Source organism: Crocodylus siamensis, chromosome 1 (assembly GCF_052110815.1).
Source record: "Crocodylus siamensis isolate JL-2025a chromosome 1, ASM5211081v1, whole genome shotgun sequence".
Lineage (NCBI taxonomy): Eukaryota > Metazoa > Chordata > Crocodylia > Crocodylidae > Crocodylus > Crocodylus siamensis.
This window is the reverse complement of record NC_143395.1, coordinates 265714534-265732497: the sequence shown is the minus strand read 5'-3', so window position 1 is coordinate 265732497 and position 17964 is coordinate 265714534. Positions and strand designations below refer to the sequence as shown.

Here is a 17964-nt window from a genome sequence, read left to right as displayed (position 1 = left end):
GTCTGTGAAGTGGAGGGAAGGCAGGATACTGCTACACAAGAAGGCTGTCAGGTGTCACCACTAAGAGACAGGTTAGCCCTCCCCTGCCTCTTCAGCCTCCATCAAACTCAGGACTTTGGATCCTTGCTTCCCATATGAAACTGTGCTGGTTGGGGTCCAGGAAAGAGTTAACCTGGCTCTTGGTTAACACATATCTTGGCTCTGCTTGACACAGCCAGAGACTCAAGCCCACCCAGACCCTGCCTCCATTCCAGCACTTCAAGGCACAGACTCTATCAGATACATCTCTTGGGGATGGGGATGAACACAGTACGCAGGCTCGGGGCAGAATTTAATTTGGGGCATGCCTGCCAGAAATGTTGCTCACCATTGAATTAGACCATCCTGCCCAACCTGAAGCTAAAGGGTTTCCTTTGGTCATTGCCTTTCTCCCTTCATCAGACATATACATTGATGCCATAGAATGACTGAAATCATCCTTCAGAACTTTACCTTCATGATCTATTCACACCAGGCTATAGAAGTGCTTTGTACTGACTGAGGTTTCTGTAGAGGTAACCTGAGTCCTCAGGGAGATCACACGCAGTGTATCAAAACTCATTCCTCACTGATCTCCCACTGTGCTGAACTAACTAAAGCTTCTAGGGGTTTGTATGAAAGAGTTCTTTGAGATAGTCTAGAAAGAAAGAGGCTTTAAACTAAATCAGGAGCTTTGCAGGTGAGGTATCAATTGAATACATGTGCAGATGGGAGCCAGTCTGGTTGAATTAGGTGTGCTGCCTGGTTTAAATTGAGGCTTGGTTATTTCCCTACTAAGCATGGGAGAAAGCAGATAGTGATTCAGAATACAGTTTATCGCTAATCCACACCAGCCTGACCAAAATAATTTTTGTAAATGGCATAATATCTCATATATACTCAAATATGAGATGAGATTTTTTCCCCCCAAATAAGCATGGAGAAAAAAGATCCTCACTTACATTCATATGAAAAGAAACTTCATGAAATACATTGTCTATCATTAAACTGCTCCCAGAAGCAACATGTGCTCAGTAATGGAAACCAGCTGTGAAGTTGATTAACTGCAGGCAACACTGAACATGACAACAAAACACATGGCCCATATTAGCCAAACATACCGATAAGAATCTACCACAAGGCTAGGTTAGTGCAGCCCATCTGAATAAGATATATGATAGTGACCATTACGCTCAGTGCTGACTCTCTTTCAAGTCACAGCGTGTCACTGCATGGCATACTATTCAACTTCCTCATCACTCCCACAGTTGAATTGTGCCTTAAATGTCTGACAAATATCAGCAAAAAGGGCCCCAGTCTACCCAGAATCCCTCTATTGCCCCCTCTCTCAGCTTGTTACATGTGATTAGTGTGGCCCCACCCTCCATGAGATGGAATCAGACCAGGTTGCCCTCTACCTCATCTTCATATAAATTTTTGAAGCATTATGAGTTTTTGGAGGACTCATAGAATCATAGAAGTCAGGTCAGAAGGGACCTTGTAGATCTTCAAGTCCAACCCCCCGCCTGGGCATCCAACCCCCCTCCAGCCATGTAGGCATCAAGCCTCTTCTTAAAGATCCCCGGGGTAGGAGCCAGGACCACTTTCCTTGGAAGTTGGTTCCAGCTCCTAACCACCATAACTGTGAAGTAGTTCTTGCGGATGTCTAATCTAAACCTACTCTCCAATAACTTGTGTCCATTGTTCCTTGTCAGGCCAGGGGGCGCTAGGGGAAACAGTGTCTCCCCCAACCCCTTCTGGTCTCCCTAGTGAGTTTATAGACAGTCACCAGGTCCCCCCTCAGCCTTCTCTTGTGAAGGCTGAACAGGTTGAGGTCCCGCAGTCTTTCAATGTAGGATCTGCCCTGTTGTCCCCGGATCATGCGGGTTGCCCTCCTCTGCACCCTTTCAAGAACCCACTTCCAGTCATGGTTAGGAAGCTAATTAGTACATCAATCCTTTGTGTGTGGGGTGGGGAGGGGGGAGGTAATATGGAGTATAGACATATACTGAGCAATGCCAAGTCATGGGGTCACCATGGCTTGAAATGCTGTTGTCTCTGCTGGGGCCCAGGCTAGTGAATTATCTGATGCATCATGGCTTCAGACTAATATCATGCATATTTTGTCCTTTATATAAGAGGGTAAAAAAGTCCTACTTAAAAGTGTGTTTATGGAGTATCTGCGCTAAAATTTATAGCATTTTCAAAAAAAGGTAAAATGCATTAATTCTGGATGTGCTAAGTCTATAGGTACCCTTAGTAATTTGCCTATATTGTCTAAATTACTACAGGCATGCCCACTCACTTCTGTGTGCTCAGTGAGATCAGGGCCTGACAGTAAGGAGAAGGAGAATGGACTGCAGGGGAAAGAAGTTTGGGGGGGGGGGAAGAGGGAAATGGGGCTGTCTGAACTCCCTCCAGATTTATTTCCCCTGCTGTAGCAGTAGGACGGGGACAAATTCAAGGCAAATCTCCAGTAATTAGATTCTGTAACTGGAAAATTATAACACACATAAATTTTCCATATACAGAAGCTAATTATTGGGAAGGGTCAAATAATATTCAGGGTCATCTTATAGTCAAATAAATACTATACTTAAAGCCATAGTGCAAACAAAAATCCATGTGAGAAGCCAAGATTTTGGGGTGATATTTTTTATTGGACTAGCTGCATGATTGGGATAAAGTTAGATAAGATTTTGAATGCAAGGCATCCAGAAACTTGTCAAAAAAATCCTTGCCTCTCTCATAATTACTGCACCATCATAGCTATATCACTTTAACACTTCTAGCAAAAAAAAAATCATTCACATTTTCTTATACCACACATGATGTCAGGCCTAATTGTGCTTTACAGGTTGATGAGGGAGAATTAGGAAATTCTCATTTTACAGAGAAGACTGGATTGTCACTAATTCTCTTGGCATTGCTTTTGGGTTTTTTTTCTTTCATGTACACAGGTTTTTGATCCACCTATTGTTTGAACTGGAGCCCACTGCTGTGAGCACTTAGTTATTTACTGCTTTCTCTGGTAACCTAATAAGTCGTATCATCAAAGTTCTAAGATGTTGATTAGAGCTGGCTGGGGAATTTTTAATGAAATTTTAATTTCTCACTTAAAAATCAAGATTTATTGATTTCATACCAATATGTCTGCTTCAATATTCTTCGAACAAAAAACAAATACGGGTTTCAGCAGACCCAACTCAGATTTATTGTTTGCTCACATGGATAGCTGCTAGAGACCCCAGGTTTCCAGGGTCCACTGCTCTGGGGCATTACCAGATAATGTATGGTGGATCTGAAAGCTCCCAGGCTGCCTGCCATGGAGCCACGAGCCTGACACATGGGTGCTCAAGCGCCCAAGTTTCTAGATAAGCTGAGTCAGATCACTGCCAGTATGATAGATTTTCACTATTATATCGCATTAAGAAACTATTAATTAAGACTACTTAGCGAGGTAATTCAAATATATTATTCTTTTTGACTTTAAAGCACACATTCATTGAATTACATTGGAACTAAGCATATCCATATGTTGTGCTGTGTTGAAATACCTGATTGGTGTGGGGCCTTACAGGGGGAACTTACATAATTTTTACAGGGCCTTTCTTAATTGCATTCTGATACTCTAGTTATTTTAAAGAGACAAAACACCCTGCTCCTTGATTACTCTCATTTTGGTCTCTCAAATTTTATATTCTTTGCTATATAGTTGCCCAGTTTCATCTGAAAATATAGAATACCCACCCAGAACAGATTATTGTGAAATGGTCCACTATTTAGCTGACTGCTCTAATCACCATATTGTGCAAAGTGGCTAGTATTCACTTCAGATTCAGATTCAGCTGATTTGGGGGGACAGTGATTTGATTCAGTGATTCAAATCACTGTCCCAATTCGATTTGGCCAAATCTGATTTAGAGATTCGGCAGCAGCCAAATCTCTGAATCAGCCAGGTCAGGCCCATCTCCTACCCCTCTCCTAGCCTGGCAATGGCAGCCCCAGCACCCGGAATTTGTTTAAAAAAATAAATAAAAAAGCCCCCAGGTGTAGCTGGGCAAGGGGCAAGCCCTGCTGTCCCCCACTGGCTCATGCCATGTGGGGGGCTCTGCATGAGCCCCCCGACCATCCCTCCCACTCCCCCAACCCTCCCACAGTTCTCTCTCATGGGCCAGCTCCGGCTCTTTAAGAACAAAAAATGAAAAAAAACCCAGGACTCATCACTACTGTCAGTGGGAAGTAATCCCTGCTGCCCCCCACTGCCCTGTGCCACATGGGGGCCTCTGCAGGAGCCCCCAAAGCAGGGGCAGTGAGTCCCAGGGCTTTTCTTGGCTTATTTTTTCTTAAAGGGCTGGAGCTGGCCTGGACGGGGCACCCATGGAGGGGCTGAGGGAGCAGAAGGGATGGGGGGCTCATGGAAGAGCCCCCCATGAGTCATGGGGCAGTGGGGGGAAGCAGGGATCACCCTCCCACCCAGCAGCACCCAGTGAGCACTGGGGCTTTTTTTTTAAAGTACCAGGAGTTGGGGTAGGCAGGGCAGCCATGGAGGGGCTGGGGGGGCTGAGAGAGTAGGGGGTTGGGGGACTGGCAGGGGTCCCTCCTCATGGTCCCCTCCCCCTCACCCAGCCCTCCCTCCCCCAGCCCCACCTCCCCTGCCCCTAGTACTTACCAGCTCAAGTAGTTGCTGCCCCCCACTGGAGCCACGGGGGACTGCCCAAATCATGAAAGCTCTCCATATCTTTTCTGAAGATTCAGAGAGCTTTGATTTGATTCGTACCTTTAAACTGGCCGCTGGATTTGGAGATTCAGCCACCGAATCAGGCTGAAGCTCCTCCAAATCGAATCACCACCCAAAGCTTCACACAGCCCTACCATATAGTCATTATATAAGAAGAGGTATCACCACATCTTCCTGTTCCTCCTACTCTGATATTCATGCTTGTAGTTGTCTGCCTCACCTCCAGAGTGGGTTGAGATTCTGGATCCCAAGTGGATGGAGGTCCTTCCTTTGCAACCTTGACTCTGATGTATGAACTTCAAGGAAGGTAGAAATTCTGGTGCATCTTACTTTCCCTGTGCACCATATATGGCTTCTAGGTCTCAAACTCTAGTAAATATGCACTTGAAATGTAGACATTATAGAATTTAGTGTACATATAGTTAAGGCTTTTTTTTTGTATGTGGCCAGTAAATATTTTCCACCTAGTCTTTAAATGGCCTAATAATATATGAAAATAGAGCTGATCTAAAATCAAGGTTCAGATCTTCAGAATCCCACTGAATTTTGCTAAAAAAATTACTGGGAGATACTACTGTTTTTTGAGCAAATATACTTCTCCACAGTTTAAGGTAATGAAATAGTTATATTCAGTGGAGACACTAGACATGAAGTCCACTGGAAAAGAAGAATGTGGACTTGAAAGAAATATTATACTATTGTATTTAAACAAAACAAAACAAAAAAAGCAGATATAAAACAAATGATTTTCCTTCTGATTAGAAATATGGAAACTATATGTAATAGTTAAAATTTGTTATCTGAATAGGAAATGCCCGGATGCCTTCAAAGCAGCTTCACTGAATACTTCATTATTTCTTATAATTTATCCCCTTGAGAAATTAATACATTCACATCTTTAATCAGAGGATATCAAAGGACAACTGCCACTCTAAAGCTAGGATCATTATTGTTACTACTCCTAATAAGGTACACATTACAGTCAAAGATTTAAAAACAAAAAATCCCAAATATAAGGTTACCAAATTTTCAATTATTGTAGTTTTCCATTATATCACCATACCTTATTGCAGTTTAATGTCATTATTAGAGGAACAGCCTGTTCCTGGTAATCAGAAGCATTCTCCTTTGTAATCACCCTACACTTCATTTAGTGAAGTCACAAGGCACAGTTTGTGACCTTAGTTTTGTTTTTGTCCTGATGATTTGTGATTTCACAAGTACTAGTACTGCCATGAAACATGGCTGAAAGAATCAGCTAGGAAAATAGTACTTCTAATTCAAAGACAATTTCTATTTACACAAACAAACGTGCGTGCACTCATGCATGCACAAGCACATGCATAAACTGGTTGTTAAAATTCCATGGGAGGCAAATCTAAAGGAGAAAGGAGTCCAAGAGATCATATTAAGGATGCAAGAACAGGCCATCCCTATGTAAAGAAAAGTTAGTAAGTGCAACCAACGACAAGCCCAGCTAAGCAGCAAGCTCTTCAATGAGCTGAACAGTATGAATCAGTTAGTCTTTAAGGGTGCCTATAGCATGTGCACTGAGGCTACTCCAATGCACTATAATCATAGCATGTCAGAGCAGATTTGATTAATCAAGTCTGTTGAAATATGACATACTTGTAGAATACTGTTTTTTTGCCTCACACCCCTTGTTAACTGCAACTTAATTCACACCTTGGCCTTCTCGATTTTTCTCCCTGCAGGCTTGTGAGGTACTCTTATGCTCATCCTCAGTAAAATAGCCAAGCGTCCATTTTTTGTAAAATACCTTTTGAAGTTTCAGTTCACTGAAGAAGGTGAGGCAGGGTTCCTAAGGGTGCTTGTAGGCATGCAAGACTCCTGCTTTGATGTGCTTTAATTACCACATGTTGAAGCAGACTCAATTAATTAAGCTTGCTAAGTAGAACACTCCACCAGCCTCAGCATCTCATGTATTCAGTCTCTACGCTTTGAAATGGCAGTGGGGGTACTTTATCTAAAGCTCATCAAATGAGCTTCAGTAAAAACACTCCTGCTGCCATTTTGAAGAACGGGATGCTGAATACACAAAATGCCATGTGCACTTTAATTAGAACCACTCTAATTAAAGCATTCCTCCCCAAACCCCTAGAGCATGTGTAAAAACAAAAAAAAAACCCATTAAGGTGTTTATACACCTTCTCTGGGAGTGGGGGGAGGCACTTCGATTAAAGCACTTGGAGCATCATGTGTATCACCATCCTTGCACTGAAAAATGGCAGCAGGGTCTTGTTGAAGCTTCTTCAGTGTGCTGAAACTTCCAAAGTACTTTAGATAAAATGGAAGCTTGCACATTTTACTGGGGATGAGCATAAGATTCTCTCTCAAGCATGCAGGGAGAAAATCAAGAAGGCCGAGGCATGAATTAAGATGAGTTAGCAAGGGATGTAAGGCAAAAAAAAATCATTCTACAACTATGTTTAAGAAAGGGAAAGACCTAAAAAAGTATAAGTCCTTTCCTGAATGGAGAGGACAACTTACAAATGGACACTGCAGAGAAGGCCTCAGTATTTTTAGACTGAATTCTTTTTTTTTTCTTCTGTCTTTGCAAATAAGGTCAGCTACCAAATGATAAGCGCATCTGGCACCAATGACAGGGAAAGAGTTAAGTGGCCCAAAATAATGAAAGAACAGGTTGGAGATTACTTGGAGCAGCTGGGTATTTTCAAGTCAGTAGGGCTGGACAAGATTAATCTTTGGAACTGGAATCTTAAGGAATTGGCTGAATAATTGGTATTCCCTTTGAGAACTTGTGGACGTTGGGTGAAGTTCCAACAACCGGTAAAAGGGCAAATATCTTGCTCATCTTGAAGAAAGGGAAGGAAGATCTAGGAAATTATAGATTGGTCAGTCTAACTGTGATGCCTAGAAAGAATATGGAGCACTTCACTAAGGAATCTCTTTCTAAGTCCCTAGAAAATAACAAAGGTAATCACTAGCCAATAGGGCTATGCAAAGCTTTGGTCCCTGATTTGATTCGGCAGACATTCAGCCCAATTCGATGGCTGAATCTCCAAATCTGAATCAAATTAGGAGACCCTTTAATATCTCTGAGTCAAATTGGAACCCTCTGAATCAATTTGGGAAAGATTCAGTGATTCAGCCATAGACACAGCTTTAAATGTTTTTTCTACATACCTCAAGGTACCAGGCGGCTAGTGAATGCTGAGATGCTTGGGCAGATGGAGTGTCCTACAGGAGCAAGGGGGGCTCCCCAGCACTCTTGGCAGCAGACCCAGAAGTGGACCAGAAGCACTTCTGGGTCTGACAGGGAGTATGCTGGGTCCTCCCACAACACACACACGTGCACGCACACACACACACACACACACCTCCCTGGCTCGATGACTGGTGCCTCCTGGATCTAGGGGGGGCACCTGGGATCCCCCTGTGGCAAATTGCTGTTCTGGGGAGGTGCAGTGGGGTGGAAGTGGACTGGAAGTACCCCCAGGGAGTACTCCTGTGTGATGCTCCATCCGTCTCACCATTGCAGCATTCATGAGCCACGCCTGATACCTTGAGGTATGTAAAGAAGGCTGTGGCCAAATCGGTGATTCTCCAGATCATCATTGAATCTTCACATTAAAATTCAGCTGAATTGAATCAGGAACAGTTATCCGAATCAACAAATCGAATCACTGTCCCCGATTCAGGGCAAATCTGAATCCAAACTGAATCGGCCTGTTTTGGACACCTCTGCTAGCCAACACAGATTCACTAAGAGCAAATATTACCTAACCAAATTGATTTCCTTTTACAATGAGGAGATGGGTTTTCTGGATGAAAGAAGAGCACTTAATGTGTTATACCCCACTTTTAGCAAGTCTGTGGACACTGTCTCCCATGACATTTTCACTAGCAAGCTAAAGAAATGCAGTGTAGACAAATGTACTATAAACTGGATGCATAATAGATATCAACATGAATAGCTTGACATCTAGTTAGGAGGAAATATCGAATACAGTTTCCCAGGGGTCTGTTCTGAGTCCAGTACTCCTTAATATCTTCATTAATGTTTTGGGGGATAGGGTTCTTGCCCAGTTAGCCAATTTGCAAATGATGCCAAGCTGGGTATAGTTGCAGGCACTGCAGAGGATAGGATTAGGATTCAAAACAACCTTGAGAAACTGGGAAAAAAGTCTGAAATTAATCAAATAGAATTCAGTGAGGACAAAATCCTGAACTTAGGTCAGAACAGCCGCATGCACAATTACAAGTTGAGGAACAACTGGCTAAGCTGCAATGCTGCAGAAAAAGACTTGGAAGTTATGGTCCACTACCTGCTAAATATGAGCCAATACTATGTTCTTGTTGCAAGAAAGCCAATAGCACCCTGAGCTGTATTAACAGAGCTGTTACTTACAAGTCAAGGGAAGTATTTCTTCCACTCCATTCAACACGGTGAAGCCTCATCGAGAGTACTGTTTACAGTTTTAGGCATTGTACTTCAAGAAATATGTAGATGCATTAGGGGTAGGCCAGCAGAGAGCAACAAAAATGAGTACAGGACTGGGAAATATGTTTTATGAGAAAAGGTTGCAATACCTATGATTATTTAGTCTGGAGAAGAAAAGACCAAGAGGTGATTTGATAATACCTGAAGGATGATTTTAAGAGGAAACTTTTCTCAGTGGCTGCTGGGGACAGGACAAACACAAACATATTTTTAAACTTCAAGTAGATAAATGTAGATTCATTATTAAGAACTTTCTCATTATGAAGGTGCTTATGCATTGGAAGATATTACCTAAAGAGCTTGTGGAATCTCTGTCCTTGGAAGTATCCAAGGGTGGGTTAAGCAGCTGTCTGGAATGGTTTAAAGGTTGAGCTACTCATGAGGAAGGGGTTGGACCAGATGACCTCTTGAGGTCCCTTTAATCCCTATTTTTCTATGAGTCTATGGTAAGAAAAGGACAGTACCATGTAATGTGTTTTGGTAGGTTACAGTTGTAAGAGTATCATCTGTGAATTTTACAGGAGTGAAGATCTTGGGAAGGAGAAACTGAAACAGCTATCTAAAATGCCTACATACTCATTTCATATGTGAAGCTGGCACTCATCCTGTATTCTATATGCTCTCTTGAACAGATGCTTTTGAAGCATAAAAGGAGTAAAGTGAGAAAAGGACCTCCTTTTAGTAAATAGCTGACTTCATCTTTGAATATAATATTACTTATGGCACACAGCAGAGTTTTCAGTCAGGCCTCTTTTACAAGCAATTGATATTCTCTATAGCCTGTGCATAATGCTGTCTAGAGAGTTAGAAGGGTGTTAACATTTCATTACTCCTGCCATTGATTTTTCTCTACTTTCTTCACAACAAAAATCAAAATGTGACCTCTTATTCCACTGAATTAGTTCCAGAGCACTTGGCATTATTGACCCCCTAATGAAAATTAATGATGGCTTCTTTCATTCAGTCTCTCAAGTAGGCACACCAAGCATGTTTAAAAAAAAGGGTGAATGTATTTCTCACATTGAAGTAGAATAACACCATATTAAATAGAAAAACCTATGTAAATGCAACATTAAGTTCTCAAATTTAAAGGCACAAAGGTCATGAAATTAAAACATTATGGTCTCTATTGCATCATCAGGACCCAGTGCTGCAAAGACTTAAACATGTCAGTAGTCTCAGTCATGTGTAGTCAGTGAGACTATTAATGAGTAAAATAATACCTTAATTTAATTTGTGCTTAAGTATAATTTTAGCCCTCAATTTCTTCCATAGACAAATCCTTCCCCACAAGTATTTTCACTGAAGATAAAGGAAACCAGAGGATGCATAGCACAACTTTTCTGTCATCCTCCTTCTGGCCCCTTGTGTATGAGCTCAGGAAGCTCTTGCTGCCAGGACTTTCACAAATAATAAAGGCAAATCAACTGGCAAATCAACACATCTTTTACTGTTTCTTTCTGTAGACAATAAGGATTATGATGCATATCTCTCCTATACCAAAGTGGATCCTGACCAGTGGAATCAAGAAACCGGAGAAGAAGAACGATTTGCTCTTGAGATACTACCAGATATGCTTGAAAAGCATTATGGGTACAAATTATTCATACCAGATAGAGATTTGATTCCCACTGGAAGTAAGTTGTGTTCACTTGTGTCTGTGCATGTTTCCTAAATGATAAATACCTACTGATGTATATATTGTGCTCTTTACCCTCCATGAAATCACAAAAATGCTGAATGTGCATCCCCTAAAATTAAACATTTTAAAAAAAATATCAGTGGTATTTTCACCAAAGTTAAGAGAGTTCTGGAAAGCCATGTATATAGATACAAAATGAAAGGATGCTGAAACCTACATCTTGCTGGGTTCAATGAGGAACCACTAATCTATGAAATTCCCAGGCCCTGTCTAAAATCTGAATAGAAATTCAGAATTCAGTCCTAAAGTTTATTCCAGAACCCAAACAAGAGATAAAACAGTCTTGTGTTTTAACACAACAGTCAGTTGATAACATTTGCAGTTCTGTGAAGCAATGCTACATAGCCTTGTGATTTATTAGTATTCACAGCAGGTAAGTGTGTGCTACAGCCACTGGAGATCTTCAGAAAAAGAAAGAGTGCTGATTAGGGTCTTTCCCCCCAATTTACTTCTTTTTCGTGCTTATTTCACATAGTCCTGCCCAATTTTATTCATTGCTTTGCAAGCAGCTATATTTCATCTTCATCTATCCAAGATAGACTTACACGGGCTTCTAGTTACCAGGGTATTTGAATGTAATTTATTTTGTTTTTGTTTTTAAAGAAAAAGCACAACATTTGCCTAACCTTGTCAGTGCCTAAATTTACTAAGTACCTCCCTTTTTGACCTGAAAGCTCCCTAAGCACAGGCAGTTCTGTTTGTATGTGCCTGGAACTGCCCCAGTCTGAGCAGCCATAGTCTAAGCTAAGCCCCGTTTGAATCCAGAAACTAGGCAGTGATGTTTAGATCCAGTTTGCTAAGTAGCCTGAGCGTATGCCTAAATTACTCTGACTGGATTGAGTTCAGCACAAAGAACAGCACCCAGCATCAAAAGACATGACTAGAGAGGGAAGAAGTATTGGGGTTGGTACTAGTATCCCATCTGATAGCGTTTATTTAATAACTTAAAGCATTCTAATGGGAAGTGGAAGAGTCAGAGTTCTAAGATTTCCACAGCCTTTGGGAATTTAAACAAACATCTCAAATTTTCCTGGGGAATGTCCTTACTACCAGACCACAGGCTATTCCCTGGGGTGGGAGAAGCCACTGTGAAAGACAATGAATACAAACCAGAAATAATGCAAGAAGAAGGGACTGGAACCTATGACTCCCTGCCCCGTAATGCTAAACTAGATCCATGTTCCTTGCTTATTCATCTTCTAGGCCTATGAATCTCAAATACATTGATGCACAGTAGTCCAGCTCCAACAGGGAAAGGTGGAAAATACTCTTTAGGGGAAATGTGAGAGCTGAGTTTGAGTCTCATCAGGCTGAGGGAGGTCTAGAAATGAGGGGTCCCATTTTCTGAATTAGTGTTCTGATTACCAGACTATTACATAAAAGGCAGGAACTATAGCCAGCATAATTTATGTTACTCTGCTGTGTTTGGAGTTTTTTAAGTGAATCTTCCTCAGTTCCTTGGATAAGTGGTTGTAAACACTTCCCCTCAAGAGAGGTCTTAAGGAGGTCTTAATACAAGGGAAGTTAAGACATCTAAACTCCAAAGGATGGGAATTCAGGAATGCCTCTGTGCTTAGCATTGCTCCTTCTTCAACATGCTATTTTTTTTATCATATTTCTGAGGCACCTACTGTCCCCAGTAAAAGCCTATGTGCCTAACTCTGGGTTTTTGATTTAATTTTGGGGGGCCAGGCACACTGAACATTTAGCAAGTAAACATCTAGGTCCTCTGCTGGAGCTAGGCATTAGCCTTTTTAGCAGAGCAATGATGATAACAAAGATCCTTGTTCAGATGCAAATATGGTTACGTGTATAATGAAAAAGTCTAATGAACAAAGCAAGCTTGCATAAACATGATGGGAATTTAAATGAGTATGTGCATGTTCAACCTACTTTTAAGGGAAAGGAAAATTTAGCCCTTTTTCTACCAAGGCTACAAAGGGGAAGATGGTTACTTCCACTGATCTTGGATGGTTACTTCCACTGAACAATTGTCTTATTTTGTAGCCTACATTGAAGATGTGGCAAGATGTGTAGACCAAAGCAAGCGACTCATCATTGTCATGACTCCAAATTATGTGGTAAGAAGAGGCTGGAGCATCTTTGAACTGGAAACTAGGCTTCGGAACATGTTAGTCACGGGTGAAATCAAAGTAATACTGATTGAATGCAGTGAACTCCGGGGAATTATGAACTACCAGGAGGTTGAGGCCCTGAAACATACCATCAAGCTTCTAACTGTCATTAAATGGCACGGACCAAAATGCAACAAGTTGAATTCCAAATTCTGGAAACGTTTACAGTATGAAATGCCTTTTAAGCGGATAGAACCCATCACGCATGACCAGGTTTTAGATGTCAGTGAGCAGGGGCCCTTTGGGGAACTGCAGACGGTCTCAGCAATTTCCATGGCTGCTGCCACCTCCACTGCCCTTGCCACTGCCCATCCAGATCTCCGCTCCACCTTTCATAACACGTATCATTCACAGATGCGCCAGAAACACTATTATCGAAGCTATGAATACGATGTACCTCCTGCTGGCACCCTGCCTCTTACCTCAATAGGTAACCAGCATACCTACTGCAACATCCCTATGACACTTATCAATGGGCAGCGGCCACAGACAAAAACAAATAGGGAGCAGAATCCAGATGAGGCTCACACAAACAGTGCGATACTGCCCCTCTTGCCACGGGAGACCAGTATATCAAGTGTCATTTGGTGACAGAAATGCAAGGGGGACCTCAACCCCCTTGAGTAGGAGCTAAGTCTGCAGTCTGGTGCCTGGAACTACATCCTCGACTGCTGCTGTTAAACATGCATTACAATCTATGAAATACGAGGAGAAACAGGGTCTTTCTTGTACATATGTTTTTGCAATTTCTTTGTAGCATCAGTCTTCCTGTTTTACCCATGTCTCTTGCCATTCACATCTTTGACTTTGTTTTATATGTCATTGGGATTTGTATATTGACATTTTTTAAATGAACAGACTGCTGTATAGATAGGAAAACTTTTTGCTTCATTAGTATAGTTTTAGATTTTTTTTAACATTTCTTGGGAATGCTTGGACACAGCTATGTTGATATCAGAAGCACCATCCATTTTGTTGGCCTGCCTAGCCTGATACATGAAGGCCATGCCTGCTGTAATTCACCTGCTGTGAAGAACATTTGTTCTTAGGAAGAAGCCCACCCATCATTCTGAACTCCGAGTTTCATTCCTTATCCCAAGACAGCACTCTACCCCTTCCCTTCCTTTCCCTTCCCTTATGATGGTCCCATGCTGGGTAACAATAGCCTGATCATCTAACATTTAACTCAGTAAATGCTTGTCAGTCAGTAAGATATACCCAATCTGTATCAATTGCTTCACAGTAACCACTGCAGAGTGTGTAGAAAGTAGAGTTTGTTTTTTGTTTTATGAATGAGTTGATTGTATCCCTTTTATATATATAAAAAACCCACCCTAATTTGCTCACTTCCTGGAAAAGTATGAATGTGATTGTGTTTGGGGTTATTTTTTTGTTTGTTGATTTTAAGCATTTGACTTTTTTCTTTTTCCCGATAATATTTTGCAAAAGAGCTTATTTGCAATTGTCAGGAAAGTAATGCAATAGGCAGTGAAGTACAGTAAATCCTGCTGGGATTTACTGTGATGGCTTCCAAACCAAAGGGGAATAGAAGGACAATATCAAATATGGTGTATCACATTGTATTATAGAAAATGCTATTTTCTAAAAAGTAAGAGCAAAATATTATTTTGCAGCTGATTATGGAGTCCCCTTGTATTTTAATGTTCCAATAACTGTATTTGCTTTACAATGATATATTCAGAGTTGAACATTCTTATTTCTTTTGTTTTAGCTTGTAACAATAAGTAAAAGTTTATTAATTTCAAGATGATTTACATGAGAACTCAGGCAGTAAAAAAAATTACCATGAATACCAACGAATATCAATGTTTTAAGAATAAGCATTTATTTATACAAAATTAATATTTAAATGAGACCTGGAAGTATTAAACAATTAATTTTATTGAATAAATAAATTAGTTTTATTTTTAATGTATGCATCCATCTTTGAGGAGTTGCAGATTACATGTGTACCATGGCTCCTAGGGAAGAAGTCACTGCTCACAGTTCAGATATCCTAAAAATTAAGAGTAAATGAGCTCACCAATATTTACATTTTAAATGATGCAAGAGTCGCTTTCCATTTTAGAAAATGCAGGGAGTGGGATTAAAATAAAAAAAATTAGGAGGCCAATCCTCTTTTTGTCTACCTGAAGCCAATGGTTAGAATTCCCTATTGATGATTCACACCCTTTTGTTTTATTTATACCAGCAGAGAACTAAGGCCCCTTATTTCACTTCAAATATCAACAAATTGATACCCAGAACACTTGGGAACAGATTGAATGCCAGAACACAGAGATTTTAATTTATTTCAGTAGCTCATTACCTGTAGGGATTTTCATAACAGCTGACCAGTGTTGGCCAATATAATGGATGTTGTGTGAATTGTTCATTATTATTATCACTATAAAAGAAATACAAGTTATAATATTTTGGTCTCAGTAGGATGTGATTGGTCAAAATATGTAAACTGCAGTTTGGGGATGTTTGTCGGGGTAAGTCAAAATTGCCAGTGTATGAGGAAATAGCTATTATCATGTTGTAACAGTTAAGAAATCTCAATATCTACATAACAAGCTGAAGGAGCTTTGGGATGTGCACTGATTTTTGTTTCCTTAAAAATGTTTATTTCTCTGACAATTCACCCGGGTCCTTTTCTACAATCTGTTCTTTATTTCAGTGTCTGCCCCTGGATATCACTCAAATAGCCACAAAATGGAAATGAAGCTTCCAGGCCACATAAAATTTTAAGACAGCATTGCACATTTGGTCAGTTTCACATTCTAAGAAGGCTCCCATTTATTTTCTCTTATAGACATCTGTGGGTCAATAACGGTACTGAACTTCATTCAACTGGATTCCAAACTCCCCCTGAACAAAGTAAAATAAAGCAGTGCAACATCCTTTCACTTCCTCTTTTCCCTTTATATTTTTTAAGATGAAGATTGGGATGTGGAATTAATGTAGAGTCAAATAATCTGACCACAGTCACATTCTAGGCATTGGCAGATGTTCCTTTAGCTGCACTGGGAGTACTTTTTGTTGTTCAGTTTTTAGTGTAGATTTAAGCACTTTGAATAGCATGATTCAGGGATTGATGGATACTATTTGATATTCACACTACTTAAAAGTTTTTTCTTATAATGCTTTGTCATAATATTAAACAAAAACAGACAAAAAAATCAAGGAAATAAACAGAGAAGCTATTTATGGCTTTAGAAACATTCCTCCCAACTATTCCTCTTCTATAAACAGCTCTGTGTGAGAAACAGTGAAGGAAACTGTCATGTTTTCACGTGCTCTATGTTTGACAAAAGTTCTGTCAAAACACAAAATAAAAAGGAAAAAAACTTTCATTTGCCCTAGTGCTTAGGCTCCATCCTTTTTTGGTTTGAGATGTTCTAGTTTCTGATAATGAAGTCTGAAGTGTGCATGTAATAGCCAAGTACAAGTTTAGCCATAAAAATAGCACTTTATCTTGAAAAATTGTATAGTGTAATGATTGGAGAAAATGTACTCTGTCTGGTCACCAACATTGGGTCTGTATGTGGATTCTATGCACATGAATTATCTAGGGATGGTGCTTCATCTTTGTAAAGCTCTCTATTGTCAGGTAACTCCTAGATATACAATGAAGGGACTTTTTCACCCAACAACAAGGAAACTTATTATGAACAACTCCCAAATCACATGTATAGCTTTGTAAAATGAGAGGACCACACATTATGCAGCTGATTATTTTGAAGACAAAGTGCATCTCTGGACCTGATTCTGCTTTTGGCTACACCAGTGTAAATCCAAAATAACTATTTCAGTTGATTAAATTAAATCAGAGTGAAAACTGATTTTGATGAGAAGTGAATCAGGACAAACCAATAGGAAAGGAATTTGAACCTATATCTAATGATGGAAGGACACTTGTCTTGCATGGTTTAATCAAGGATGATCCTAACTTGAGCAAGAGACTGGAGTCCATGACCTTGTGGGGGCCCTTTCAGGCCTACTTTCCTATGATCCTATGAGGGAAGTCTTGGCCTGACTCAAGTCAATGGCAAAATTCCTATTGGCTTTAGGAGGGTCTCAGTTTCATCCAAGAAAATTCCATAGTATATATTTATTTATCAAATCACCAAGCTAGGGAGAACCTAACTAAAATTAAAAGAAGGAGCTATATAAATGTTTGGTGTTTGGGTTAAATATTTTAGCCTTAAATGCAAACTTTTTACAGTTTTCTCTAAGCACCCAAGTTGTGAAAACCAAGGACATATTACATAATGGGAGATAATCAGACTCTACATAATTAGGAAGTCTGTTATAGTTGCCTGATTAAAATGCACGAAGTTTTACTTGAATAGTGTGCATTAAGGACACATTTAAATTATAGATAGAGCAATGAGATTTGGCCTGATAAACAGACTTCCTTTTTTCTTAAATTAAAAGAAAAATATTGCCAAGCTCTTAAGCCCAGGGAGAATATCATTAAAATCAAAAGAAGGAAGTAAAAATTGCAACAATAAAGCAGACACTGATACAGTCAATGGAAACACAAGCCAAGGAAGAAGTGGGAGAAAATTGGCATATTTCCCCATTATGTTATGTCTCTGCCACAAAGCTCAGCGGCCACTTGGTCTGACCTACCAAAAAAACCCTGATTGTTGTATGCAGTGTCTTGGAAATGGATTCAAAGCAAAAATGCAGTCCTGCCTATCTGATATCGTGCTTTCTTTTCTGTAGTAATCCAGGAGCAGGTATAGTTGCTGCACAGCTGTACATATAGGAACACATGTTTAGTCAGCACTAAAATTTCTCCTGCACAGCTGGCTTACTGCATGATCCAGTGCAATTATTCTCATTATCTCCTTCCCCGTACTGAAGTCTA

The 17964-nt window shown here is 40.3% G+C and overlaps 1 protein-coding gene across 1 annotated transcript in view; it reads left to right on the top strand.

The window, feature by feature from the left end:
• IL1RAPL1 (interleukin 1 receptor accessory protein like 1) overlaps positions 1-16726 on the top strand; it is a 1351669-nt gene extending 1334943 nt beyond the window's left edge. Inside the window, exons 10-11 of the mRNA XM_090061969.1 lie at positions 10712-10882; positions 12955-16726. Of these exons, the coding sequence (XP_089918095.1) occupies positions 10712-10882; positions 12955-13673 (890 nt within the window). The 3' untranslated portion in view covers positions 13674-16726. The remainder of the gene's footprint in view (positions 1-10711; positions 10883-12954) is intronic.
• Positions 16727-17964: the final 1238 nt, after the last annotated feature.